The sequence below is a fragment of the Cornus florida genome, unplaced genomic scaffold (genome assembly GCF_030987335.1).
Source record: "Cornus florida cultivar Cherokee Brave unplaced genomic scaffold, ASM3098733v1 CherokeeBrave_3.0.0_Hap2_Chr05, whole genome shotgun sequence".
Taxonomy (NCBI): Eukaryota; Viridiplantae; Streptophyta; class Magnoliopsida; order Cornales; family Cornaceae; genus Cornus; species Cornus florida.
The window spans coordinates 101322610-101336835 of NW_026775575.1; the positions used below are offsets into that span (position 1 = coordinate 101322610).

The window sequence follows — 14226 nt, forward strand, 5'->3', positions numbered from 1 at the left end:
ATATATATATATATATATATATATATATTTCCCTCAATTCTCATACCTGGTTAGCCCAAAACAAGCAATTTTCTAAGATGAAAACTTGTGGGCTTTAAGATCACTGATTCGGCCTTCAATTGGTATGTCCATAACATGCGAGATTTACATGCTTTATAGCTTCCCCATACCAATCAACATAATGGACCATGAGAACCAACTTCTCTCGGGCATTTTACCAAACAAATCATAAAGTTTTCTTTTGTTTGGACTTTGGAGAACTGAGTGAAGTCAAAGTTGAGACAATTCTAAGCCCACATATCAAACAAATGGAATTCATATTTTCATACCCAAAAAAAAAATAATAATAATAATAATAATAAAAAATAAAATTGAATATATCATATGAATTTGAATCAATGTCTTGGATTTAAGTACAATTCATTCATCTGGTGGTAATCATACTGTAACTTTTTTATCTTGTATCTGTTTTGATGATGTTCTTGGTAAATAAGAGTAGATGAACAGAAACGGTAATTGGAGAGGTATTTTAAATGCCGTCTAGCATAGATACCATTTGTACTTACACTTGCACCGTCACCTGGTTTAGGAATTCTGCTACTGACTTCTAACGGTCATGGTTGTGGTCGAAATCACGATGTACCAGAATCAAACTCGTATTGACCGAATTATTTATCATGATGATAAAATATTTTTCAACATCGCATATAAGCCTCAAAATTCACCCATTCACAAATTTTTTGGAACATAATTGGATAAAAATGAATTTTAGTAGTTTTATTAAATTTTTTAAGAACATTTTAAAACAATTACTAGTAGGTTATTATTTAAAAAGCTTAATAATTACAATTTCTAATAAAGTAATGAATAAAAATATAAATATACTAAAATATATAAAAATAGGCCGATAAGGATTTGGATTTCTTTGGACATGATATGATACGATGAGTTTGTTGCCTCAGGTCCAAACAGAGTGAAGTGCAGGGATGAACATAAATCAAACCAAATTGTGTAAGGGGGAGCAATAGTGGAATTCTTTTGTAATTTTGGAGGGGGTAATATTAAAATTTCATAGGTAATATAATTTAATAAAGAAAAAATCACTAATACAAATACTTAAAAAAAAAAAAGTTACCAACTCAGATTCAGTTTTCTTCCTCCTTAATTTTTGCAATTTTTGAATTAGTCATTCTCAATTTAAATTTCACACCTAACAGAAGAGTGGTTGGTAGTAGCAATCCATTCCAAAGCTACCCTCCTCCTCCTCCTCCTCATGTACTGTTGTCCAAACTAACTGAGTTTTTTTTTCATTATTTCTTTTGTTCCATCAGGTGGGAAATTAATGACATGGAGGACCTCCCAGAGTACATGAAGATGTGTTATTTGGCCATGTTCAACTTTATGTTGCTGGGTACCACATGTTTGAGTAGGATTCTGTGCCATGTATAATATAGGTAAATTAGTACATAATGTAAGAATATATCTGATATATATATATATATATATATATATATATATATATATATATATATTATTTTGTTGAGTTAGTTTAACATCACTAGCTAAATCGGCCATTTTCGTTCAATTTGCTCTCATTATCTGACTTTGCGATGATTTGGATATTTCCAATATGCATATAAATTATAATCATTTTAGTTAGATCATTCTATATCACTCATATTGTAAATGATCATTATGTATACTTCTATTTACTTATTTATTTATTTTGATAATTTTAATGACCGACAAAGTGAGAAGGGATGTCGCAAAATCATTCATTCAATGTTACATGATCAAAGTAAAGTATCAAAAGAGGAAAGCACATGATCAAAGTTTCGTAATTCTTTTTCACTATTAAAGGCCTTACTTACACATGGTGGTTTTGTCATTTAATTATATAGATAAAATCTACATGAATGAATTTATATTTATGAGAAATCAAATTCCATGCTTTGGGCTTCTTCATGGATGAGTAGAAGCGGTAACAATTACCCATGGACAAGTTTATTTTTTTCCCTACTTACATACGGTCGTTGATATGTTTAAGAGAAGAGAAATTTACTATTGACTGGCAGCCATATATGGATACCTGACTTTGTGCTGCTTCAGCTTTGATGCCGAGAATCGCCGCTGCAATGTCTGCAACTACGATAAATACACACACACAAACAACCACCTTAATTTTTAGCCATTTTTTATAATATATATGTCTCTTGCTACTAATTTGATAAGATTCAGATGAGGAGAATGGGCGCAAATAAAATATATGAAATTAATATTGGATGCACAAAAAAATATATATATATATATATATATACTTTATTTTTTCAATAACAGATTAAACGGTGCTAATTTTGTTTAGCATTTGTATATGCTTTTATATTTCATGTTTGTCATTGGATTCTTTGATGGGTTAACAAGGAATTTTAGGTATTACCCAGCTAATTAGGGGGGGGCGTGCATCTATTTGAATTTAGTGATGAGAAATATTTAAGATGAAGCAGTAGGTGATAATGTGACATTCAACAAAAAGTTTGTGACCTAAAAGTCCCAAGTTTCATGCATTGGACTAGCCCTTTTTGAACTTTTTGATCATGTGGAATTTTATTTTATTTTGTGCAATACCAAGAGGACCGTACCAGACCTGCAAAACAGAGCAACCATCCAACTGGAGGGCCTCACGTCTAAGGTTTCAGTTATAGATTGGAATGTTTTCATCAAAAATAGGTCGAATGAGGAAAGAAAAACTAAATGCAGTCGTGGAGATTGAGTTTTGTTGTTATTGCCTGATTCTGGCTTTATCGATCCTGAATTGGGTCATAATACAAACAATTGAAGTTTCTTTCTGTAGTTACATTTTACAAAACAATTGGTTTCTTATTCAAATTCTGTATAATTTGATTGATAGGTATGGGAAGGTATAAAAAGCAATTCAAACAACTCATTTTTGTAGTATGCCCATGTTGAATAAAAAAGAACCTTAAATTTTTTTCTCACACCTGGTTGCCTCAAAACAGGAGATTAATAACATACAATCTAGTGGGCTTTAAGATCCACTGATTTGGGTTCAATTCATTTGTTTAGGCGGCCTTCAACTTGTATGTCCAATTGTCCATAACTTGTGAGACTTGAATTGCTTTTTATACCTTCCCATACCCATCAAATTCATAGTGGACTATAAGAACAAACCTGTGTGCGGCATTTCATCAAACAAGTCATGGGCTTCCCTCATATGCAATACATACCAAATAAGCCATTTCACCCACAACTACTTTTCTTTTTATATTACTTACCCATAAAGAAAACAAAGTAAATTGCAACAGACACATAATAAGGATGGTGAGTGTAATTTTTAGCACAAATGAGCCTTCCGACTTGGGTAAAAATAAATTTGCGTATCAAAACAGAAAGCATCGACTCGTGCACATACGACTAAAAATAATCATATATATATATATGATACCGAATCATCTGAAAAAAAAGATACGAATCACGCCTCTTAATCTATACTATCAAGTAATGATTAATGTACTTCTTAACTTTGCAGATAGAGTCGTGCCTTTAACACTCGATACAACTTCCAAACACTCCACGCACTCAGATAACATCTCTGTATCTCTGTGTTCGCTAACACAGCCTATATCTATATATTTGTATATGGACCAAACCAAATTAAGCTATCTCCATGTACCATTTCCTCCATTTTACGACCTTTTCAGTCACAGCTGTAATGCGCGATTGAAAAACACGCGCCACCGTCCGAGTTGGGAAAAAGACAAATGAAAAAAGAAAAAGGAGAGAGAATATTGAAATGAGCACCTTTGGTGAGAGAGAGATTCAAGATAGCAGGAAAGGATTGAACACCATCTCTTGATACAGAGCCTTCCTCTGGGCGATCTTCTTCAGCAACACCAACTGTTCAAAGGAGTAGACGCAGCAACCTCGCGAGTAGAGAACCGTCTGAGCCACCGGAGAGTTCAGCATCACCTCAAGCAGTTGCTGCCTGTTCAGCCTTCCCAGCGCGCCCAACACATTGCCGTCGACATTGCTAGGGTTTTGAATTGCGAAACTGGACGAGTCGCGAGGCATCGACTGGAGGACGCTAACCTGCGCCTGGAGGAACTTGATGTACTTGTACGTCTCCTCCAGCATCGTCGCCATGTCCATCTTCTTGTCCCACGGAAGGAGTTTCTGCAGACACCGAGTCTTGTTGCTGATCTTATGCCGTCGCTGCCGAGCCATTTCGCTCTGAGCCACCGTCTGCGGCGCCTGAATTTCCGGCGTTTTGAAAGCGGCGAAGTAATTACTCGGCAAGTGGTAGTTTCTAACGATCGATTCTAGATCGTACTGATCAGACGAAGGCTTGGCTCGTTTCTGAGACGACTCAGCGAATGCAAAATCTTCGTGAACTTGTTCAAGAGAACGGAGATTCGGTAACTGACGAAAGCTCGAATCGCAGAAGCTCGAAATCGGAACAGAGCTTTTGGATAAGAAGTCGAATGGTTCAGTCGGTACATCATTGATGAACTCCCCGACGTTGAACGGTTCATCTTTGGGCACTTTTAGCTTCTCTATTTCAAAGTCGATGGACTTCAGGTTTTGATCACCAGCGTTGATTAGTGAAAACTGATCAGTGAGCTGTTCTTCGCCGCGATTAGCCGGAAAATCTTGACTGAAGAAGCCGAAAGTCACCGGATCTGGCTTGGGAAATGCCGGAAAAATAGCCGAAGAAGTGTCGATTGCATAATGATCTAGCGAAGGAAAAAGTGATTGAGTGCTGATACCTGAATACATTGCATTGATATAAGAAGCATCGTCTGCGTTTTGGCCGAAACTAGTCACCGCCGACGAGAAAACAGAGCCGGAACCCTCTCCCCCGACGAACATCGATTGAAAATCTCTCTCCATACTCGTTATCAACAAACCTAGAAAGAGAGTGTGAAAAGGCAACGACACATATGTAATGCGTGTGTGCGTCTCTATATGAGTATATATTACAGAGAGAGAGAGAGAGAGAGAGTACTGTGTGTGTAGAGAGAGAGCAAAGAGGCGGCGATAGAACTGATTTGGTGGGGACGTTAGGGGATGAGGACACGTGTCATTGATTGATGGTGTGAAGACAGCTAGAAAATGGTGGAGGATTGGTTCGTACGCAGAGCTGTAACCGACAAGTGGCGGTAAGGTGAAACGGAGGAAGTAGTACTGTTTTCAGCTTTTGTCGCATTTGAAATATGGCGGGTTTTCTGTTTTAGTTTTTTTTCTGATCTAACGGCTGTGGTTGGTTCGGGCTCTTGATTTCCGTCACCGGCACGATTGTCGGGTTGTCAGGAAGCTGCGGGGGGAATGTGGCTGTTTTGGCCAGAATGGGACAGAAAAGTTGTGGAAATGACGAATATAGCCCCCAAAAGCATCTGAGAAGATGAGAACAAAATGGATGAGAACGAGTGTCCACTCTGATGGATGATGCTGTTGGGACTTGGGAGCATGGATTTACAGGTGCTGGAAGATTGGAATGAGCTGAGAATTTGGTGGATATATATATATAAGCTCCTCGAATAAGCCACTTGCGATTTTGCTATTTCTAAAATATGCGATTTGATCCTACTGTAAATCCCATTCTTTTGTGATAAAACACTGGTTTAAACTTCAATTTTCATTCATATGTTTTTTGATCATACATCTATAGACACGTCTTGCACCAAACTTGTGTCGTAGTGTTTCTGCGTGTCGTAGTGTTTCTGCCAGAAGTCATTCTACAAGGAATTTTGATTCCCTTATAGCACAACTACATCACACAAATGTCACGCCAATCCAATAACTTAAAAAATAAAAAATAAAATAAAATTATATAATACATTTACATCAAATATACGACACTATGCAATATATTTTATTATATTACAGCCTTATAACATTATTAAATTAAGAATTTAATATATTTATGTAATTATTATATTATCGAATTAAAGTTATTACTTTCACAATTTAAAAATTGTTATATTAAGCACATGATAGACATATGACAAAAATGACATCTGGATTCTAATTCTTTCACAAATTATATTACTATCTCCGTTTCATTTTATATGTCGGTTTTGGGAATCGTGACTCACTTTGAATCACGGTTCTCGAAACTGACATGTAAAATGAGACAGAGTGAGTACTTCTTTTCTCATCGAGTAACGTAATTATAAATTATCTAATTAAATATTTTTAATTAAATATTTATGCAAAATATAATAAAATAAAGGGATTCAGTAAGTCTGACAATTCATTACAACAATTGAATGTAAAAATCATCTTCCTTTTCTCATTTGGTCTGCTACACGGATGATGATTAATTTAATCGTATTGTTCTAGTGGAGTGAAAGGATAATTAATTTATGTGAAGAAAGGGCTGGGCCTAGTCCATCTTTCAGATGCTTATTAGGCCAAGCTTTGTGGACTAACAACATGCCTACATTTTATGCCCAGACATGCTCACCTAACAAGTAGGCAGGACCAACACGTCCCTCCAAGCCGACAAGTGTTTGTTTGCTGGTGGGATCAGGCCCGGAGCAGAATGCTTACTCCCTAAAAGTGGCCACACAAATTAGGTTTTCTGTGTTGAGAAATGTCTGGAAATGACTTTAACCACTATTTGATTTGTTTATAATAAAGCATGTGATCTAAGGATATTAATTTCTTTTAAAAGGCAAAGGTGGATGTGTCCAACACTCACTAATAAGGATTGGCATTTAATCCTCTAATTTACGAATTTGATCCATCCAATTTAATTTCTTTTAAAAGGCAAAGGTGGATGTGTCCAACACTCACTGATAAGGATTGGCATTTAATCCTCTAATTTACGAATTTGATCCATCCAATTTTATTTGTGAGGATCGAATCCAATTGCTAGATTCAATAATATGAAATCCGTAATTCATCGGATTATGGATTGAATTTTATCCCTGAGATATATATTCTAAAATGTATTAGTAATAATCTTTTAAATTGAAATTAATTAATGATTATTTAATGGCGTGTATTAGTTTGAATTAATATTGATAAATTAAAATTTTATCTATTAGACTATGGTTAAACAATAACAATATTGAATTATTTGGGAATACTCAATCCGTGAATCTGATTTGATCTATTATTACATGGATCCGATCTGATATGTTATCTAACAAATCGACGATGAATTTAGATTTTTTTTATTTCATTGAGACCTAATCATATTAACTTTGATGCCTAATATGATTTGATCTATTATATGTGACCCTTACTTACTCACCAATGCTTTATGGGTGAAGAGATTCTCCTTGTTTTAGAGGTTCCCTGTTTGATAAGGTGTTAATGATGATGATGTAGGACGGACCATTATTAGGAGTCAATTTATGGAGTACCGAGACCATTATATGCTTAACATCAAACCGACCTCTGCGCACAAACCTCCTTTACAAGATGTTGGTGAAGATGAAATACAAGAAAGATGGGGACAAGAAAGAAGACGCTGTGTTTAAAGAGATTGTTTGCCAACTCAATTCATAATTAATTCTAATATTATATTTTGGAACACTAAATTCACACCTTAAAATTATACTACCTAATAGAAAAAATTTAATATAAATTTTCTTTCCACCAATTTTTAATTCAATCGATATACTCAAATATGGTAGCAACTGTCTTTTGACTCTCTTCACGTGAAATGTGAGAGTGCGAATATGGCACCGTTCTCTTGTGCTGGACAAACTGTACACCAATTGGAAATTCTATCTAACATATCATGACTACCACATGATTTTCTAACTTCCTCATGACATCATATTTTGCTTAATTTCATGAAGGAATTAAAAGTTTCTCATTTCAAAACTAACCTCACAAAAAGTAAAATAATCCTCTGGAAGCTCCTTCAATAATTTAAAGATGTATTCTAGATAATGTTTTTTAAGTAAAAATATTAATAAATAAAATTAGAATTTTTTATTTTTTTTAAAAATAATAATAATAACATTAGAATTCATTTCTGCTTGCTGATATCATTGACATGGTTCGTTACTGGGTTTTGTTTGGTTCTGCCTTTGTTCTTCTATTCTTTTTTTTTTCTTTCCATTGAATGTCAGAGATGATTGGTCAATCATCATGCAAGCATGCTAAATGCGTTGTTCCCTCCTTAAATGCTCAATATACCCTTGCAACTCTAAATTATATCAAGAATGCCATTGTTTCTTCTAAAGTCCATTACGTGTTATGTCATTATCCAAAAACAAAGAGTTGATAAGACAATCAGATGCTCCTAAATTCCTTTGACTCTTTATGAGAAAGTTTACTGCTAGATTTTATTTTATTTTATTTTTTACATGGTCAATAAGTTAATTATAAAAATTAAAAATTAATAAAATTTTAATACTACACTTAAAATTACAAAATAAATAACTAGCATATTATTAACATAAATATATGAATAGAATCTATTAAAAGATTAATTATTATTATTATTTTTATTTATTTATTTTTCTAAGACCTCAAAGAGCCACCCCACAGATGTGATAGTTGCACACGGTGGATATAACTCTTATTCTTCCATATAAGTCCATGAGGCCTGTGTATTGCCCCCACATCTTTGTGGGGCCATTTGATGAGCTCAACCCGTGAATCTATGCTCTCACCAGACCCACCCAATTGCAAATTAATGTATCACAAAAATAACTGGTATTAGGTGACTGTTTATTTAGCTGTCTATTTAGTTGCATGGTTTATTTTAAAAGTAATTAGAGTAATAATACTTACACTAAATAAATTAATAATTTTTATAGTTTTTTTTCTTATTTGTTATATAATTGACCAATTAAAAAAGTAGGTTTAACAATTCACTGTAATTATTCGGTGCAAGAATTATTTCCTTTTTTTTTTTTTAATATAGAAAGGACAAAAAAAATAACAAAACTTATCCTTAAAGAATCCAAACCCTAATATAACAACTTAATAACTTGATTTCAATTATGTTAATTATATTTCCATCTATAAAATCCTTTCTACTAAATCTTCAAATAATTCATATTAGAAAGTATAATTTTTTTTACCATAAATGACCTCTTTATTGTGAATAAGAATCTTAATTTACATAATTTATTTAAAAATTTTTATAATTATATTTTGAATTGAAATTTTCTAATTATATATAATTAAAATTAAATAATGAGATATATTAGTAGAGACGGGTACTAATTATCTTTAATTTATTAAAATAGAAAACATAAATACATAAAAGAATAAAGTGTAATATATATTAAGAAGGAGAATATTCATATCTTTTTAGTTATCGCCACATAGATTCAAGATTCGAGATGTGTATCTTATTGGTGTGATATATTTACCTTCTTTTATCAGTAAATAAGTACCTGAATTTTTTATCAAGAAATATATATAGGTTGATTAAATAGTCTGACTTTTTTAAAAAATTAAAATAAATATTCTTCTAAAATAAATATGATTTTTAATAATAAATGATCAATTATTTTTAAAATAATAATTTTTAGGCCTAATAATACAAGAGTTTTATATGACAAAACATATTGTTCAGTACATTCAATTGATAAAAAAAATATTGGATTTTAGGCCTAGTTATCATTGTCGCGCCTAGTTATCATTGTCGCACCTATTAATAATATTGGAACCCAATTGTTGATTTGTTAATTTAAAATCTGAAACGGGTAAACACCCAAAATGATGGATCACCCAATATTTAAAGAAATGGATCTTTAATGGGACCCACCTACGGATTGGGTCCAGAACCACTCTTTGGAAAGGTCCAAAAAGAGACCCATTCAGTATAAACAATAATTTATCTACCATGTGAGAGAGGGAGGGAGAGTAGGAGAGAGAGAGAGACTATTGGGTGGGGGGTGTACTAACCGGAGAAACTTGCAGAGATGAAAACGGAATAACAGAGTTCAAGAGAGAGAAAGCAAAGCCAGCGAAGAAGCTTGAATAGTAAGATTAAGGGTCTTCACCAATTTCATAAATATAATATCTTCAAGTTAAATTTTTTGCAGGTTTGTCTGGTAGAGATTAGTGGGCATACAACATCTCTCTTGTCTTAGTCTACATATTCTTCTGATGTGTCTTTGTTTATACTCCTATTTTATATATAGATATGTGTGCAATCTGTGTCTTATGCTTCTTGTAATCTTGTTGCTTCACAAACACACTTGTCTCTCCATTCTAGTTGAGAACCACATTTTGCTTCTGCACCATTAATTGACTAAACACTTAAAGAACCAAACGTACCCCTTTGTGTTTGTCTTATTGCCCATATCAGAATATTTATGGGTTACTTTTCATTTGTTCTCTTCATATCTGTCTTTCTTGGGTTGTTGATTTTTCTACTTTCCAGATACGATTTCCAAACGATAGTCTTGTTTTTGAGTGGTTTTTGGGTTTTTCTTTATTTGGGTCATGGAGGTCTCTTGTGACCTTGAAGTGGATGTTAATGGGGAAGAGATTTTCTTTGTGGACAAGGTGAAATCTCTGCTCTTCGTTGTAGGTTAACATTTCATATGTTGCTTCTCTCTCCAAAATATAGTCTTTTACATTAATTTTGTTTGTTGCAATTATGATTCATCTGATTTTTCAGTGTTCGATTTTAATAATTAACTTTCCTTTTTTTGTTCGTTTGGTTGCTGAGAAAATGTTTCAGAGGCAAAAGATATTAACAAGGAACTTTTCAAACTGACCCAATACTTAGTTGGAATGGGTTCATCTCTGAACAGAAATTATACAAACACAAATATCAAATATAGTGTTTAATTGTTTAAAGGCAAGTTGGTGATCATGATGATGAAGTGTACTATTTGGACCTACTATGCACTTCTCATAGCTTCTTTCCTGGGTTTTCTGTGAAACGTAAAATTCATTTGTGTAGCACTTGTGTTTCTTTACATTTTCTTATACATAGATTTCTGTTTATTTTAGATGTTATTTTCATTAACTTCTTTTCCCAACAGTACCTATTTTTTAATTTGCACCTATTCTGCTCCAACGTGGGGCTTTGGTCCCATTGGTTCCATTCCTCTATCTCGACCACTTGTTTTCACCATCTTCTCACACTCAACACCAAAGATTGGGTACTCTTTTCTTCTGGATTTTTCAGTCATTTATTGCAATTGCTATGGGTCTTAAATGTTCATGCCTTTATTTGCTTCTTTGATCTTTCGCTCCTTTTAAGAGTGTGACTAAGGCCCAAGGGTTGTACTCATGGTATTGATTACTGTTCCTTTCCCTTCTTTGCTGGGACGATCAGCAGACAACTTTTCAAGATTCCCCTTCAAGAATTTATTGTCTATAACGACCTCTCACCATTCTTTTGCAGTAACTGGTACATATTCTTCTTTATATATCATCTTTTCTTTGCTAAATTCAATGTCTTTGGTGTTTTTTAAAACTGAAGGTTCTATTGTGAAAGTGATTGGATTGTCTTTATAATATTTCTTTGAAATACTGGTTAATTAGTTTCAGGTTTGGCTTCTAATTTCCATTTTTCATTACTTCTTGAAGACATTGTTGTTAGGTAGTGCCTCTTTTTTGTTCTATTGTGAAAGTGATTGGGTTCTCTTTATTATATTTCTTTGAATTACTGGTTAATTAGCTTCAGCGTGCATCACTTGGTTTGGCTTCTAATTTCCATTTTTCGTTACTTCTTGAAGACATTGTTGTTAGGTAGTGACTCTTTTTTGTTCTATTGTGAAAGTGATTGAGATGTCTTTTATTATATTTCCTTGAAATACTGGTTAGTTAGCTTCAGTCCATCACTTGGTTGTCCATATATTTATAGCTTACTTTTATATTTGGCTTCTAATTTCCGTTTTTCATTACTTCTTGAAGACATTGTTGTTAGGTAGTGCCTTCTTCTAATTTTTTTTTTTTTTTTTGGGGGCTCGTTTTAATCTATTTTTATTGACCTTTGTTCATCATGTGACAATTGTTTATGAAAATTTGCAGAAGATCATTTCTTCTTATTCGGGCAGAATAAGCAAATTATTTGGAAATTCGACCGGCTCAAGGACAAAACAGAAGGTGATATTCCATGACTTTCCAGGAGGTGCAGAGAGTTTTGAGTTCATGACAAAGTTCTGCTACAACAATGCCAAAATTGAGATAAATCCCTTTAACCTCTCTCTCTTATACTGCATTGCACATTTCATGGAAATGGACAAATCTATCTCTGGAACGGTCAATTTATTTGAACAAACTGAGAAATCACTAAAAGAGATCAGGTACTGGACATGGTCTGAGCTTTTGGTAGCTCTGAAGCAATGCCAAGAGTTGCTTCCTGTTTCAAATTCTCTTGGTATACTACAAAAATGCTTGGATTCTCTTGTTGGAAGGCTTGCATTGTCCAACGAAACAAGTCCATGTCCATCTACTTCTTCCCCAGATAGTTCTGGTTTACGGTTTTCTTGTGACACTAGAAGCACTGAGAGCTTCAAAAACAGTTTCTTTCGAACAACATGGTGGTTCGAAGACCTTGTAACATTGCATCCTGATCTGATTGAAATGGTGATAAAATCATTGGTATCCCGAAAATTTGACCATAGTATTATTAGTAGGTTCCTATTTTATTACCAAAAGTCAAGATTTATTACTGCCACGTCAGATGAGAAGTGCAAAATCACTGAGGCCGTCATTGATATGCTCTATTCTCTGGATCAAGCCACCGTTTCTTACAAGAATTTATTTGGGATTCTTCGAGTTGCTCTGACTTTAAATATTAGAAAATGCTGCAGGAACAACTTAGAGAGTATGATTGGTTCACAGATGGATCAAGCAACACTAGACAATCTGCTTGTTCCATCTCCAATCAGGACTAATTATCTGTATGACGTGAATCTTGTCCTGAGGCTTTTAAGATCATTTCTTGACAGAGGGATATGTCCTGTACCATTGGTTCGGTCGAAGAAAGTGGCTAGCTTAATGGACTTGTATATAGCAGAAGTAGCCCCTGATCCTAATTTGAAACCCTCAAAGTTCTTGGCTTTGATTAGCGTGCTGCCAGATTCTGCCAGAGATACTTATGATGGAATCTACCATGCCATGGACATGTATTTAGAGGTACTTCATTACATTTACTAAATTTTGTTATGCATGACATTTTTTTAGCCTTTCAATTTTGTAACATAAAGTCTGGATTTGTTATTGAAATAATTTTAGTATCCCTTCTCATTATAAGATCTTTATATGGTAGATGAGGTTTATAACCATATTATTCAATTTGAAGCATCCCAACGAACAAGTTATCCCGACTATGGGATCATGTTTGCATTATTAATGGATTTTTTGGGAATACAGGTTCATTCTGGATTATCTGAAGAAGAAAAGATGAACATCTGTTGTGGACTGAACTATAAAAAGCTCTCATCAGAAGTTTGCAGCCACCTTGCTCGGAACACAAAATTCCCATCAAAATCTGCTGTCCAAGCTCTCGTCTCTCAGCAGAGTGTGCTCAAAAGCTTGCTCCAAGAAACCAACCAACCAAATCCCTTTATCGATTCACCATGTAGTTTTGTGGAAATCGATAGCACGGGAAATGAAAAAGCTTGTGAACAAATTGTACTCTACGCAGGAAAGCTTGATCTTTCATCTGAGAATGAGAATCTCCGAGCACATCTGCAAGGTATGCAATGGAGGGTGCAGGAATTGGAGAAAGTCTGTCGAAAAATGCAAGCCCGAATGACAAAGATTATGAAATCAAGATTATCAAGTCATAGTAATGCCAGATCCTTACCCAGACTGTGTTCATAATATATAATTGCAAATTAATTTTTCCTAAATCATTTTCCTGTACATGCATGTAGATGGCATGAGAAATGGGCTATATATTTTGTGATTGTAAATGTTTCTTTTACTCTCTTTTGTGCATCATTTAAAGCTGATCCAGAGCACTCCCTTTTACAGAGATCCAAGTCTTGGATGCACGCACATTCACACAAACACAAACAACTGTTTATTCTCTGTGGTAGGTGTGAAATGGACATCTAAGGATCAGTCTCTTTCCATGTTCACTCTCCTTGGGGCAATCATATTGCAAGTTGGCAAATGGTATATATATGAAAAGGAAATCACATAAATTTACTGAAAAAAAAAAAAAAAAGAAAGTACAAAGAATCGCATAATGCTGTTGCTGCTTGATCAAAGATCTTAATACTCTCTCTCTCTCAATGTGATACTGATATAAATTGAATT

General features: G+C 34.0%; 2 protein-coding genes across 9 annotated transcripts; one reads left to right on the forward strand and one right to left on the reverse strand.

Moving 5' to 3' along the window:
- Nucleotides 1–3344: 3344 nt before the first annotated feature.
- On the reverse strand, nt 3345–5548 carry LOC132310419 (uncharacterized). The gene has a single exon (XM_059808592.1). The coding sequence runs from the start codon at nt 4906–4908 to the stop codon at nt 3838–3840; it is 1071 nt and encodes a 356-aa protein (XP_059664575.1). The 5' UTR covers nt 4909–5548; the 3' UTR covers nt 3345–3837.
- Nucleotides 5549–9839: 4291 nt separating this feature from the next.
- LOC132308025 (BTB/POZ domain-containing protein At3g22104) lies at nt 9840–13877 on the forward strand. Of its 8 annotated transcripts, none has more exons than XM_059805973.1 (4): nt 9840–9978; nt 11291–11362; nt 11986–13095; nt 13333–13877. In XM_059805973.1, the coding sequence occupies exons 3-4, from the start codon at nt 12106–12108 to the stop codon at nt 13783–13785; spliced, it is 1443 nt and encodes a 480-aa protein (XP_059661956.1). In that variant the 5' UTR covers nt 9840–9978; nt 11291–11362; nt 11986–12105; the 3' UTR covers nt 13786–13877. The 8 variants fall into 8 exon arrangements, with proteins under 8 accessions (XP_059661956.1, XP_059661954.1, XP_059661952.1 ...); XM_059805972.1 differs by lacking the exon at nt 9840–9978 and adding an exon at nt 10457–10506 and having other exon boundaries at nt 10685–11362; XM_059805975.1 differs by lacking the exon at nt 9840–9978 and adding an exon at nt 10460–10506.
- Nucleotides 13878–14226: the final 349 nt, after the last annotated feature.